Source organism: Leptonotus elevatus, chromosome 2 (assembly GCF_054856555.1).
Source record: "Leptonotus elevatus isolate MCC_2025b chromosome 2, RoL_Lele_1.0, whole genome shotgun sequence".
Lineage (NCBI taxonomy): Eukaryota > Metazoa > Chordata > Actinopteri > Syngnathiformes > Syngnathidae > Leptonotus > Leptonotus elevatus.
This window is the reverse complement of record NC_141240.1, coordinates 31,401,201-31,416,548: the sequence shown is the minus strand read 5'-3', so window position 1 is coordinate 31,416,548 and position 15,348 is coordinate 31,401,201. Positions and strand designations below refer to the sequence as shown.

General features: G+C 37.7%; 2 protein-coding genes across 3 annotated transcripts in view; one reads left to right on the top strand and one right to left on the bottom strand.

The window, feature by feature from the left end:
• The window catches only part of fam3a (FAM3 metabolism regulating signaling molecule A), a 35,936-nt gene extending 20,881 nt beyond the window's left edge, over window positions 1-15,055 (top strand). Inside the window, exons 2-12 of one of the 2 annotated variants that reach the window (XM_086068484.1) lie at window positions 6,690-6,808; window positions 7,983-8,036; window positions 9,167-9,203; window positions 9,288-9,395; window positions 9,691-9,714; window positions 10,576-10,702; window positions 10,982-11,040; window positions 11,120-11,170; window positions 11,731-11,815; window positions 12,654-12,780; window positions 14,201-15,055. In XM_086068484.1, coding sequence (XP_085924610.1) covers window positions 9,191-9,203; window positions 9,288-9,395; window positions 9,691-9,714; window positions 10,576-10,702; window positions 10,982-11,040; window positions 11,120-11,170; window positions 11,731-11,815; window positions 12,654-12,780; window positions 14,201-14,299 — 693 coding nt within the window. In that variant the 5' untranslated portion in view covers window positions 6,690-6,808; window positions 7,983-8,036; window positions 9,167-9,190 and the 3' untranslated portion in view covers window positions 14,300-15,055. Of the gene's footprint in view, window positions 1-6,689; window positions 6,809-7,744; window positions 8,037-9,166; window positions 9,204-9,287; window positions 9,396-9,690; window positions 9,715-10,575; window positions 10,703-10,981; window positions 11,041-11,119; window positions 11,171-11,730; window positions 11,816-12,653; window positions 12,781-14,200 lie in introns of those variants that run through there. The other variant, XM_086068483.1, reaches the window with a different exon arrangement.
• Window positions 596-7,471, bottom strand: idh3g (isocitrate dehydrogenase (NAD(+)) 3 non-catalytic subunit gamma). The gene is made up of 13 exons (XM_086068485.1): window positions 7,381-7,471; window positions 7,152-7,199; window positions 6,930-6,941; window positions 6,700-6,797; window positions 6,501-6,616; window positions 5,640-5,700; window positions 5,438-5,570; window positions 4,166-4,299; window positions 4,001-4,103; window positions 1,907-2,053; window positions 1,731-1,825; window positions 1,590-1,650; window positions 596-1,505 (listed from the first exon to the last, which is right to left on the bottom strand). The coding sequence occupies exons 1-13, from the start codon at window positions 7,459-7,461 to the stop codon at window positions 1,404-1,406; spliced, it is 1,191 nt and encodes a 396-aa protein (XP_085924611.1). The 5' UTR covers window positions 7,462-7,471; the 3' UTR covers window positions 596-1,403.
• Window positions 15,056-15,348: the final 293 nt, after the last annotated feature.

Below are 15,348 nucleotides of genomic sequence, written 5' to 3'. Positions count from 1 at the left end.
TCACAATTATGTTTAGACAAGCTGTCTGCCAAAGAGTCTTGCTTTCCCAGTCGCCTGAGACACACACGCACAGTATCGTCATTGTTTCTGCTTCCGCGCTGTGTGTGTGTGTGTGCTGCGAGTGACGTGTTAGTTGTTGGAAACCCTACAAGGAACGTCTGCCCTCTAGTGACAACACGGAAATACAGCAAGTGGCAAAAGGCCAACTTTTGGTTTGAAAACCGGGATTAGTGTTGCTAAAAACGTACAGATGGGCCAGTTCACTCGTAGAAAACGTTTTTTTTTTCTAAATGTCTATTTAAAATTATTTATTCTAGCCTTCCATCCTTTCTCTGAACCACTTATCACTAATAATACAATTATTTATTCTAATTTTTGTTATTTATGATTTGTTAGCCAATTATTTTATTGTATTAATATTAGAAAGTTATATGTACATGTCAAATTATTGATATTACCGATATTTTTCTTTTGTTATTCACAATAAATCAGCTCAAATAAATTTAATTTAAAAACACATGAACACATTTTGGGATGGCCCCCTGGTCAAAGAAGCTTTGTTTTGATCATATAAAAGCATCTTAAAAAACACAACTCCACATAAACCATTCTTTATTGATACTTTGCATGTTATAGAGTACAATCATGCATAATTAGGGTCCATATTGACTACAAAGAACTGGTAAATGTGTGTACACTGTACAGCATACATTAAGATGAAGTCGTTTGCTTGATATGGCGTCAACATACAAGATAGTACAGTTTGTAACACAGGGTACAGTAGAGTTTCGTATCAAAGTTATAGCACAGCAGGAAGTCATGGAAGTGTGGTTAATTGAAAGTTAAAAACATTTTACTCTCCTTAGCTCCATTAATAATTAGGCCCCACTAAATAACCTCTGGATTTTTGCGAACAAACTTTGAACAGCATACCATTACCGTTTTGATAATACAAGTAAATTGCTTACCTTGGAGCAAACAAGGTTGTGTTTGCTGATTTTTTGGAGGCATTCAAGTGACTATGTGAACAACCACACTATACTATATCTCTATCCAGAGTGTGCATTTATCAGGGTTTCCCTTTGATATTCCCTTCAGCATCTCAGGATTTTGTTTGTCACTTGTGCCGGTGCCTCAAGCCAATTGCTTAACTCTAATAACTTTGGAAAGAGCAGAAATAAATCCTAGCCTTAAAAAGTGTGTCTCACTGAATCTAACAGAGTGTTGCCAGGAAAAAGTTGGACCTCAGTGCCGCTCCGCTATTTGCCGGTGGGTGTTTCCGGGTTTGGCTTAGCAATGGATCAATGGCATCACGAGAAACACACATTTGGAAAAAACAACTGCTCTGAGGTCAATAATATGAATAGGATATGTGTGAGTGGCATCTGTGGTGCATTAGACATTTACATCTCAGCTGTGTGTTGTCCTTTACTCTGGATGATTCGCATGATGGACTGAACCACTTCTGATGTGGTGCCCTGACCACCAATATCCGCTGTGTGCAACTGAATGGTGATAAAATAACACTGCGTTAAAATAAAAGGGCAGTTCAGTGAAGGGCAAGGAATGTCGGGGGAAGCAGAACTCACCCGGGTTTCATTCATGGTTGTGAGTACTGCATTCCGGATCAGCGTTGCATAATCATAAAGCCTGCAGGCACACACAAAAAAAGGAAGAAGGGAGTTAAAACAGTCGCACGGCAGATGGAGGCAAAAAGTGTCGACACATACTTAAGATGGTCAAGCATCATGCAGCTGGCGAGCAGCAGGGCGGTGGGGTTCGCAATGTTCCTGTTTGCGATACTCTTCCCCGTGTTCCTTGTGGCCTGGAAAAGAATAATCAGCTTATCTTACAAACACAATTTATGCAATTTCCATCCTCGTTCAACATCACCACAAACACTCACCGTTTCAAAAACGGCGTAGTTACGGCCGTAATTGGCCCCGGGCACGAGGCCGGGGCCTCCCACCAGGCCAGCGCACACGTTGCTCACCACATTGCCGTAAAGGTTGGGCATCACCATCACATCAAACTGCTGAGGGTTGGACACCAGCTGAAGCAGACACAGTGGGATGGATGGTCACTCGCTAACATTGGTGCAAACTAGGGCTGGGTGATGCATAGATTCTTTTTAATGAGCTTAGTCAATCTTTTTCATCAGATTTGGTTTGAACTAATGAGCCATCCAGAATTATCAGTCTTATCAGTCGTTAAAGTTTCAACACAAACTCCTTTTGTTATTATCTATTATATACTTCCTGAAGATCTGAGAGCAGCTGTTGACATTTTTTAAAGGCAAACTTGGTTTTCAGCCTGGGTTTTGATGACATTTTATCGATAGTTTTTACTATACTATTTTCTCAAAAATGTTCATTGAGTCTTTTAGTTTACTTCCATCTTTTTATTGTATCACTTAAGTTGCTCTCTTGTTAATATTAACCTAAGAGTTAATTGAACTGTGCTTTGAACCATTTTATTAGGTAATCTAATCTTTTAATTATTATAATTATTAATATTATATCATATATATCTGGTGTTTCTACACAACAGATATATATATATATATTTAGTTGCCTTCCTTTTTGCACTGAATTTTATGTGTGTTATGTCTAATGCGGGAATGTCTGCATGTAACTAATTGGGTTTGTTTGTTTTGCATGCTTTTATCATATAAAACATGTTGTGCTACATTTTCATGTATGAGAAATATTCTATATAAATAAAGTGATTGTTTGACAGGTAGATTTTATTCATTAATTTGAGTTTCTGGTCAGAAAATGGACGCGGCTGTACTAGTGGGTTAGCCTGGAAATCCAGTCTGGTCAACCGCCCTATCAGTCGCATTTCTGAGGCGGGGCAAACCTGAGCTAACAGACAGTGGAATGAACCAATGAGCGAAGAGCGTCAGAAAAGCGACTCGTTTAAGTCTTTTATTTATTTTTTGCGTTGACGGAGTGAAAATCCAACATGGCTACTAGCCAAAGAGAGACAGTAGTGAATGACTTATGTCGTTGTCGTGAAGAGTGACGACGTCACGCAAATAGACACATTTTATTGGCCAGCCTGTTTTCGGCCGGTGCCGAATCGCTGTCTATGGACGTCTGTCCCTCTAGACCCACTTTCTTTTTCAAGAAAGTGGGTGTGGCTTGCCAGGCTACTAGTGGGTAGCACATTCACCTCACAGTTCTGAGATTGTGGGTGCCTCACATGTACATTTTAAGATGTTGGACATTTAGAAAGTTAGTTTATTAAAGATAGTGTTTACATAGGATTTTTGACAATAGGAATATTTTTCAAGAACTTATTTTAACATTTATTCAGACCAGAAAAGTCCTTTAAGTCCACTTGTTTGGTCCGGACCAAAAGTGGATTTTATTTGTTTCCGTTTGGTGCAGTTCATATTCACACTGTGCTTTTTGCAAGTGGACTATATTGCGTAATCACGTCGACCCGCGTGACGATCTGTGCTCCCATTGGACAAAAATGACAAAGGTTGAACGCATAACGAAACCCGGAAATAGAGGAAAACATGAAATTCCGACATGCTGCATTACTGCCCTGCATATTTGTGGCGTTATTAGATGCGAGATATTTGCGAGCGTCAAGAGCAGCTCATTAAACGGAGATTCTGCGACGCTGTTTCTAATTTTGGAACAGCATCATCGACTGCTGTATTCAGTCTGTGAAACGGTTGGAAGCAGACTGAGACCACCTCAAAAAGCGGGTCTCGGTCCGCTTGTTTGGTCCGCACCAGGATTCGTTTGTGTGTATTCAGACTTGCACAAAAGGTCCGAATCAACGTGGAAAAAGAACTCTGGTCCGTTTAAAGCAGACCAAACTGTGCAGGTCTGAATATACCCTTATTTTCACATTGACTGCAAGTTAAAGAAGTGGGTACAATCTTTTGAAATCAGGAAATTTGATATTTGTGAAAAATAAATAAATAAATGAAGGCCGTACCGAGCCCTAGTGCAAACATTTTCTCTGTGCATATTTTAACCTGCATGGTGGTGTTGTCCACAATCATGGTGTCGAATGTGATGTCAGGGTACCCCGAGGCCACCTCTCGGCAACACTGCAGGAACAAGCCGTCGCCCAGCTTCCTGTTGATGCGGCACAATTAGCCACACAATATTTCTCGTACATATGAGAAGAGACAACTCACATGATGTTGGCCTTGTGGACGGCGGTGACCCTGCGTCGTCCCTTCTCTCTGGCCAGCCTGAAGGCATATTCCGCAATTCGGAGGGAATTGTTCCTGGTGATTATTTTAAGAGACTCCACAACGCCGGAGACGCTCTAAAAGAGGCCAGAGAGCACACATTCAGCCATTAAGTATGGTTAATTGGTCATGATCATTAAGGATTTGCAGCACATTAGTGTATGAGCAGGAAATTATCCTATTTGACTTAGCTGGCACAAAAAATATATCATTTTTAAATTGTGTTAATCTATTTTAGCCAATAACATATAGTGACCAACAAGACAAGAGGGCAGAAGGTACATAATTAACCAGACTATCCACCTGTTGCCATTCATTCAAAGATGTCTGACAGTTTTGATGGATAGTGCGGCATAACTTGTTGTAATGTAAAATATGTGCCTTGGTGCAATAAAAGGTTGGAAAACACTGATTTCAACAGCAATATAAGGAAAAAATAAAATAATGATATAAAATAATATTATTGCTGGGATGTATGTAATATGTTTATGCAAATCAGTGTTTTCCTAAGCTTTCTTCTTCTTCTTTCATCTCCATTTTTGTAATTAGTGCTGTCAAAGTTAAAGCGTTAACTAATTAGTTAATCACAAAAAATTATTGCATTAATTATGTATTAACGCAGATTAATCGCACTATTAATTTTGACCACAGATTATCCTTTATCTTGACAGCCAGATGGTTACGTTAAAAGTAGCACAGGTTGTTTGAGCAATAAACATAACTACATGCATTAAAGTAAAACATTCATTAAATGTTTGTGTATGACATTCAGAATATTTGTTCATGTCAAAGTACTGGGGTAATTTTTTTTACATTTTAAATTATGCAAGTAATTAACTGAGTAGAAAAGGAGGAGGATGAGAGTGTGCAGTGGATCAAAAAATATTGGAGACGTCCTCATACTATTAAATGTCAAAAGAATTAACACAGGTGCTCTTCAAATTTGGCTAGCAAAAAATGTTAATAAAAAAGCCTTTTTAATTAAGCAATCAATCGTGATTAAACAAAAGTCTGAGATGTTATTAATCTGAATGAAAACATTTAATCGTTTGACAGCTAATTCAACTTTGTTTTTAATTGATAGATACATCTCAATCAATGAAAGATGATCAAATGCTCTAAAAGAAAGTTAAACAGCGAGCACAAGATGATCAATAGCGAAGCTCAAATTGAACCAGGCTATAGGAAGGACAACGTGAGAAACGTTCATCCAACCTCATGCTCCAGACTGCTGTACTCTCCCTCGGTGTTCTCCCGGATGATCATGATGTCGATGTTCTTGTGGCGCGTCTGAACGCCTGGGAGGGACTGGCAGTGCATCACATTGGCATACAGGTCCAAGCTTGTACTGTTGATGCATTATAGAATTCATTAAACAACTCAAATGTGGGTAAAACTGAAACGATATAAAACTTACCGAAGAAGGTTATTCCTGGATTTGACAGAAGGGGGCATGGTATGTTTGGTTTCTATGTTACCTGTCAGGAGAATTAAGGATATAATCAACATCCAACTTAACTAATAACATGACTTGGATGCCTCTTCCAAGTGTAGATAGAAATCACATATAAGACCTGGCCAACTAAATGCTATGTAACGTTTTACTCATTCACTGCCTATGACGGCTATAGACGTCAAAAATTAATTTGAACTATTTCTATTAGTTTCACATTTTTTTCCCCATTTTTATTAACAAGAGTATGAAAACCTAGATTTTTTTTTATTGTACATTTAGAACAGATATAAAATTTGTGATTAGTTAACTATTGAAGTCACGCGATTAATTACAATTAAACATTTTAATCGTCTGACGCCCCTAATTTTTTAATGTTTTATTTTTTTGTTTTTAATTAGGGGCGATTAAAAAAATGTTTTAATTAATCACATAACTTCACTCACGATTAATCACAAATTTAATATCTGTTCTAAATGTACAATATTGTTTTTCTAGGTTTTCATACTCTTGTTAACAAAAGTGGAAAAAATGTGAAACTAATAGAAATAGCTCAAATTAATTTTTTACGTCTATAGCCGTCAATGGCAGTGAATGAGTTCATATTTGTGCTATTTATTTATAATCACTATTTATAGTCACTGCCTTATATTGACACCTGCTGTATGTGAATTGCATTATTTATGTGCATTCTGGGGAGCGTGTGCATACTGTATGGTTTATTTCATGTGTTCATAAAACAAACAGCGTTGTTGGTTATGGATCACTTGAAAATATATATATTTTTTAAAGGGAATGCATGATTATGAATACTAAATTACTCACCTTTGAGGGCTACTCCATTACGGCGAATGGCAGTGATGGCGTTATTGATGTCCTCTTCAGTCTCCAAGGCAGAGTTGACTTGTACCACCTCAAAGTCCACAGGCACACAGCTGAACCTACAGACAAAACACACGGTGAAGCAAAAGTAATGTGGCTGTCTACTGAATCTGTTGTTGTTTACAATTTCAGTCTGACCAACCTGAACACTTCTCTGACGTGACTTAACAGCTCTGGACCGATTCCATCTCCAGGGATGAGAGTAACAGTATGTCTGCCGCCATACTTTGCTGGAGGAGGCTGTAACATTGGTAATTAGATGCAATAAATTGTGATTTAGCTCATCAGTACAGATCTCTTTTCATGTCATTTTATGATGACCTTTAGATCTGTATTTATATTTACTAATGTGTACCCATGTCACATACTTACAATGTTATCTCCCTTTGGATGCAGATAGGCAGCAAGGAAAACAGATATAAAATTAGAGAGAAAAAAATATCAAATTAATGATAGATAGGTGTCAAGCATTCATGCCGTGTGACGATTACAAATTTACACACATTTCACAATTGACATGACATTTTCACCAATATATTTAAGGTAACAGCCCCACATGACACTCACACATGACACTCATGTTAAGACACTCACAGTCAACACCGTCTTATTCCTGTGACTTGAGACAGTTGTTCCAAATACCTGAAGGACAATACAAATCCGTCATACTTTGAAAGGGAGGACAATTAATCTGGATTATTATTTTACTGATTTTAACTCGCTTGACCTTGTGCCACGATAAAAAAAATAATAGAACACGTTTTACATAGAACCCAACCACAGTCGTTTGGATCGTGTTTTAAAGAAGTGTTTATCGTCTTACTTTAAACGTGTTTCCAGCAATTCCAGCCCGAAAAGGTTGGATGAGTTTGGCTATGGAGAGTGCTGCACAGGGAGTAGCCATCTTGGGTTAGTGCTCGCGGAACAAGAATGGAGGGGGTGGAGTTTAATTATTATTATTATTATTTTTTTTTTTTTTAAGACAAACAGACATCCAAGTAGGTGTATGTTGATTGTTTTATTATTTGTTCAATGAAACACACGATTGTCCAGTTGTTTCGTCCAATTGATGTTGTTGTGATTTAATGGGTTAATAAAAAACATACTGCAAAAGATGTATGATGGTTTGCGGAAGTCTTGAAACGATTTGCTAACCAACCGCGTGACGTTATTTGCGCAGACTCAGTGCAGTCGAGCCAATATTTCCGGAAGATAACCGACATGTTCGTATTAATCGGCTGCATTACAGTTTTGTCCTGCATTACGCGCTCCACCCCTGCTTGAAGAAAACGAAGTAACACACACGTTTATTTGTGTAAATTACACGTTTTCACAGGAGCCGCTACCCACAACGCAAGCCCCAATGAAGAAACTGCGAAAAAAGTAGTTAAACTTACTGGGTAACGACTCTTCTTGCTTCTTTAGTTATTCCAGCTGCGACGAAGAAAGCAACACTTGACAGAAGCGTGGACGCCGAAGGTACGGTATGACATTCACACATTCGCAAATGTTGTACAATCCATCGTTTAGTTTGCTCTTTATCTTCAGTGTTTGAAGATTCACGACCCACTTTTTTTCTAATATATATATATATTGTTATAAAATAGCCATGCACAATATTTTAAAATTACCCTACTACACACTATGACATGTTACAAAACTGAGGGTGAAAACGAAAATAGTAAAATTAAATATGACATTGTACGTCCCCCAAATTTCACTTACACACTTGGCACTGATCTCTTCCTTTTAGCAAAGTGCACTGCTACATCAGTTGTTTGTCTTCTTCTTCATCATCATCATCATCATCTTTTTTCTTTAAATTATTGAAGGCTGCAAACAGCAATTGGCAATTTTCCTGGAATAAAAAAGTGGCCATTGTCGTATGAGAGGCTGTTTAAATGCCTCTGGAAGTTGCTTTGCACCACTGTAATTTAGAATAAGAATGTATTTCATGTCATTTTAACAGGTACAACAAAATTTAAGTTTAATTTTAAAAAACTTTAATTTCTACTATTCAAATAAGTTTGACATACCACTAGAAGCATATCGTTAGACCAAATGTCTGTAAGTAAGAGTATTTTCTTACAGAATAGCAGCTGCGCGGCTTGAGCAACAAGCATTTACACTCGGTCACTTACTGAAGTTGGTACGGTAACGGGTACAGAGGTGGACTGAATAGGATAAATATATGTATGCCAATTGCGACATTGAGACACGTACTGTTGTAAAGTAAATGGAAAAATCCCTATCATTTACAACACAATTGGCTCATGACCAACAGTTGAAAATTACTGCTGTCGGATGGCACTTAACTGTTAATTTATGGAAAACTTTGCTTAGACCTCAACAAAAAGCTAAACATACACCACATTGAATTCCTGAGCAGCAAACATAATCAGTATTAGTAATGTTAAACTGATTAACTTGGATTAAGTAAAATTTTTAAGATCCCGTCACACTCCTCATTTGACAAGTAGCCAGGCGCTACTACAAAAAGCTAGCATAATGATTCAGATGGACTAAAATTCACAGCCTGTGTAAAAAAGCTCTTTGTACACTTACGCAAACCAACCATCTTCATCATGTTTCCGTTCTCCCTACCCCAGCCGAGGTGCACGAGAGAGCAAATCATGAGATTAACAGGTCGGTTGACATTTTTTCCCCACTTTCGGCCTGGTGGCGCCATCAAATGTGTTTCTGAGTGGTCTGTTCCATTTCCCTCCACAGGCCCCATGCGAGTTGTGGTTGGGCTGCTCTTGGTGGGACTCGCGTGGCTGTTGGCAAGCACAATGTTTGGAGGGAAAAGTGGTTCGTTTGTGCGCAATTTCCTCAACAGTAAGTGATGCGGCAAAGCTATTATTGTTCTTTGCAGTGATCATCTCATAAACAGTGACAACAGTTTAGTCACTAATGCACCTTTCCCGCCTGAAATCTGAAATGATTGAATCTAAAGTCTGCTCCAATGTTAGATTAGAGTAAGAAACCCAACAAAAACACATGCGCTTAATTAAAGTACTGTATACCTGATACAATTCAAGTGTGTGTAAAGTAACAAAACTATGCCCCTTAATGGGAGTTTTTTATATGAGTGTGATTATTTTTTCTTCTTCTCTTCCACCCCCACCCCTAGGTGCAAGTCAGGAACCAACAGCTGGTATGGATGACAAACTAGTTTATATATGTTTAATATGAATAATATATACTGTATTTATTTGTGTTGTACTTTCCATTCAATGATCTTGAAGTGCTACAGAAAAGAAATGTCAAATGTAGATAAATGAATATAATAGTGTAGGGCCTAATTATAAACTTAACAGTAACAGTAATTAAAGAAGAATCCAAAGATGTATTTAGCTGAATCATTTTGCAAAAGGAAATGTTTTAATGTCTTTTTAACTCATTCACTCCCAGCCATTTTCACTGAAGCAACCCCCTTCGCTCCCGGCTGTTTTACGTGATTTTGACTGATTTTGCAAGGCCCACAGAATATTGTGTTCTATTGCTATAAAGACATGGAACATACCAAAAGAAAGATTAGACTCTTCTTTCATCAGGAAAAAAAGTATGTTTCTATCTGTTTCCATTTTGCAGCAATTAGCATTAGAATATAGCGTCATAAGTTTAATCAATACTCACATTCCTGGTGAAAACACTCAAAAAGAGCTTGTTGCAACCTGGCCCTGGATGATCTTATACTTATACTTTATACTCTGCTGCCACCCGCTGGCCGTTTTTCGTAATAACTACCATTATTTTAATTCACCGCTTCATGTCAGAAGCTGCATCAAAGCCTTCTTTATGCTCTTTCATTTAAAAAAAAAACACACACACATAAAAAAACGTATAAAATAGTTTTTGGGAGTGATGGACAAAGTATTAAAAATGTATTTGGGTTAGAATGAGTTTAAAAAAAAAAGGGGGCCACCACAGGTGACTTTGTAGGTGTGTTATAGGCAGCGGGATGGTGACAACTTCTTTCCTGCGAGTAACTTTTTCTTTTCTTTTCTTTTTAAAGCTGAAGTTCGACCACGCAGGTATAAATGCGGCCTTTCAGCGGCGTGCCCCCCCAAACATCTGGCTTTCCGCCTCGTATCTGGAGCTGCCAACGTCATTGGGCCCAAAATCTGTCTGGAGGATAAAATGTGAGATTTGGTGCTTATTGTTTCCTTTTGTCACGTGTCATCTCACTTTGATTTCATTTGTTTCGCACTATTCTCCGCCCTTCTGTGCTGTCTCCGTCTGCGGAGCTGAAAGCAAGTACACTTTCTTTTCGTCTGTCTGTTGCTTTGGAACGCGCTCAAGTATTTTTTTAATCTCCTCTAGATGAGCTTTTTCCCTTAAATTGCGTATTTTTGTCTGGATTGGTAGGGCTTGAAAAAAGTATTTTTTGCTTTAACCTAGCTATTTTACTGACTCAACAGGTTGTTAAGCAGCGTGAAAAACAACGTTGGCAGAGGATTGAACATCGCTTTGGTGAATGGTACAATGAACCAAGTGTTTCCTTACTATATTGAGCACCTGTCCGTAGTTTTCACACACACTTTTTTGGTTTATTTCAGGAGTCACGGGTGAACCTTTGGAAACAAAGACGTTTGACATGTGGGCAGGAGGTAATAAAAATTGACATTGTCATGTATACAGTGGCAAATTGAAGTTGAAGTTCGACCACAATCAGTTCCACGATGATAATCAAAGACTAAACTCTCCCCATCATAAAACTTTGAACATCACCAATTGTAAAACAAGCAAAAGCAGAAATCATCACATCTAATATTAATCAGTTTTAAAAAAATGATAAAGAAAAAAACTTTGACATTACATACATAACATTTTAACCACACGCTATGCCGTTTCACCCACATGTACGTATGAAATTATAAATTTGCTTGAGTAGTAAAACACAATCGCTTAAAATCTGTAAATGTATCTTTATTGTCAGGAAGTCAAAATTCAACCACCTGACTACTGGCGTTCATATCTAGCTATCATGACACTGAAACAATAACTCTTGAATTGAACATTGAACATTTTACGGCAAATTTTGTTTGAAGTCCAAGTTGTTCAGTATTTAGGGTGTTCCAATTGCTTCAACCTTGCTTGTAAATGTCATATCAAATGTGAATGTCTCTGAAAGACCAATTAATGGCTTATGTACTGTTTTTGTCTTCAGATGTTTCTGCTCTATTGAAATATCTGCGGCCGCTCCATGAAGGAACGCTGGTGTTTGTGGCCTCCTTTGATGATCCAGCTACAAAGTAACAAGCCATTATACTGCATTTCATCTTGACTAGTAAATAATACATATTTAATTACACTTGCCAATGGTTTTAATTGCATTAATAGAATCTTATCACTATGATTTTGTGTCACCTTATTTTGCTACGACACTGTGGAAGTACTCCATTTTGAGACCTCATACATTTCTTTATGTTTCTCACTGCTTTAATCAATAGTAGTTAAGAAAGTAATCAAATAATAGGAGTGTTAGAAAAAATCCATTCCGCAATGTATCGCGATATTACAGCGCGCAATTCTCGAATCGATTCGATATGCGGCCGAATCGATTTTTTAACATACATTTTTTAATGGGAATATTCAACAAAACGTCTTACTTAGGGTTAGGATTCACACATTAAACATGGAAGAATGTTATATTAATGGAACATTAAGCCTTAATATTTTATTTCAGTGCTGTTCAAACATGAAACAGACTGCAACCTGTTTGTTAAATGCAGTGGCTCAGTTATAAGCCTGAATTTTTAGATAAATAAATACATTTTCATACAAATCTTACAGTGTACATGTACAAGTTTACTGATTAGTATTTTCTAAATTGGAGTAAAGAAATAAATAAATAAATCACTAATCAATTTATAGATTTGTATCGGGATTAATCGGTATTGAATCGTGACCTTTGAATCGCCAGGTACTTCACACCCCTATCAAATAATAACTGAAAATGATAAACTGCCTATCAACACTGATGAGCTACATTCAGAATGCAATTCCTGTTTTGTCCTGAATCTCGCCATAACCCCATTCTAAAATAAAAAAAACGAAACATGCTTTTTTTCCTACCTTTTTCATTGCCAGGTTGAATGCAGAGTCTCGGCGACTGTTTGAGGAGCTTGGGAGCACTGCCATCAAGGAGCTGGCTTTTCGGGACAGCTGGGTGTTTGTTGGCGCCAAGGGCATCGAGAACAAGAGTCCATTTGAGCAGGTACTTTAAAACATTGGCAATACAGGTATCACAACATGTTTACCTCATGTTTATATAACACATTAGAGCACCTTATCACAAATGCTCTCAATGATCTTCTCGACCACCCAATTGATAGTTTCATAGTTGACATGGGTGTCCAGCTTGAAACGGAAAGGACCATGAATTATATTAATCTATAAATTAGCCATCGAAGAGTCAGATTGATCGGATAGTAGTGTAGACCATGCAAGCAACTAGTCGATTAATGTCTTTCACAACAGAGAGAGGAATTAAGTATTTGGTGACTTTGAGCAATGAGATCATTGGCCCCATTGTGCTTTTGAAGTAAAACGAAATACTTTTTGAACCATCAATTCATATTTTCATAATTCTGCTGAAGAAACATTGATTTACAGCTAGATTAATGAAACCTTTGCCATGGCCTGAGGATGTCTGTATCATTTTTTACTTTCACTAAACAACTTTGAGATGGATGGTGTGAACTCTGCCACTCAAAAAAAAAAAAAAAAAACTACAAACGTGCAGACTGCTTTACGGCATACGTCATGTTCCCCTATTCGCCATTTGTTCCAAAGCGTGATTACTGTTGTATAGACAAGCTGCATAACCAAGAAACCAAGATTTTGGTCTGAGGGGACAAGACAAAAAACAAAAAAGGAGCCTACCTGGATAAAAGCACGGTACAGAATTAATATTGGCTCCGCTTTCACTAGCTGGCGTGCGGTAAAAGACGAGGAGAATTTCCAACCCACGCTGCTTTTGCGGGGCTCGGCTCTTTTCCCGCTGGACGAGTAGGTCGCTTTCAATGCTCAAATCAAAATGACTATGCTAATGTTAGGGATCGGAAATTTGCCATTTGTATGTTGATAATAAAGAAGTAAAAGCAATGTTTGCTCTTACTTGAAAAACGGTATAAAGAAAATATATATAAAATGGCTTAATTTACCTCATCTCTATACATCCTTCACACAGCCACTGCAAACAGTAATGTGTTTCAATCCAACTCCAGACGACCGTGAGGTGATGCCATTCACTGGTCCTTCTGGGAAATATGGTCTTCATTCGTGGCAAAACACTACCGCTTTTGTCCATATGGTGCCGCCATAATCAACGAAAACTGAATGCTGTCAAGCCTTGCTTTAAATCCAATGCAATGTTTTCAAATAAATAATGAATAGCCAGTAAACAAATAGTGGTCTTGAAATAACTAATACATAGGTACAATGTTGTCAAGTTTATTAATTAAAGGACGATGTCATTAATTTGAATTGTACTATAATTATCTATTTACAATCGCTGTTTTTATTTTATTTGGCCAACATTATCATCGTCACTCTGTATTGTCAGTGTCAGTGAGAACCTCATCTTTCCATGTTGTTGACGTCAGATCTACTGTTTGCTTTGTTGTTCTCATTAGCGGATGAAGAACAGTAAGAGCAGCAACAAATACGAAGGATGGCCGGAGTCACTGGAGATGGATGGCTGTATTCCCTTACGGCCTGCCGTGGAAGTTTAATTCAGTCCTTTGCAGTAAGCATTTCCATTACAGCCAACCATTCGACTGATTGAAGCCAAGGAGCTACTGTATGACTACCCGGTGCAAGTCACACACACACACACACACATCTTGGTTGTGGGATGTGATCTAGAAATTAAGAAAACGTGTAAGTGGTTGTGAAAGATTTTTTTTTTTTTGGTGGTAATGTGCAATGTGAGAGGTGACAGTTGTAACAATGGAACTGGAGTCGGCCTTGCTTTAAGAGAAAGTGATACTTCTTCTGTCTGCCAAAAAGCTGAAACACAATCCATAAAGTTGCACCGGGGCGTTTTTCATGAAATGATACGAAACATTTGCAGTTCTGCCTGAAGTTTAAATGTAAACGCTGTCTTTTGTATTCAAGTCAAAATAGCAATTTTAATGCTGTGACAAATTTATGTGAAATTGTATGCATAATAGTAGGAGCTGTTTGTTACCTTAGAACCTGATGCACAAGCTTACCCGGTATTTACCAACGTCACCTGACAATTTAATTACTTGTTTCACTTTGACAAAACTATTTATTTAAACGTTAAATACAGAAGCTTTGCCATCTAGGTTCAACGTTAGACTGATTTTAGTAATATCCAATGCTGGTGATATTTGTCCACTGAGTGCTATTTTGGAATATGTTTGCATATAAATGTATGTGAATCCCATCGAACCCCCAAATGTTTGATATGTAAGAACTATTTCAATGCACAGAAATAAAATCATGAATTATCTTGTGCTGCAGTTGTGTTGTGAGTTGAGTTTTGTACAAGGATTAGTTCTGAATAAAACCAGGTGGTACTTTGAGCTAAAATAAGATTTGTTTTAGATGGCCCCTGATGTCAAAAGTTGTTGGTAAATGGTATTTCTTTATATATATATATATATATATATATATATCTTTTCCAGCTTACAAGGCCCTCAAAGTTGGAGAACCGTGGTCAGCGTTCTCATGAAATCCACAAGAGGGCGACAAAAGTGCAAGTGTCATCGGGGTTGTTCGGTTCACAATGCTCCCAGCATTTCTTTTTTCCTTA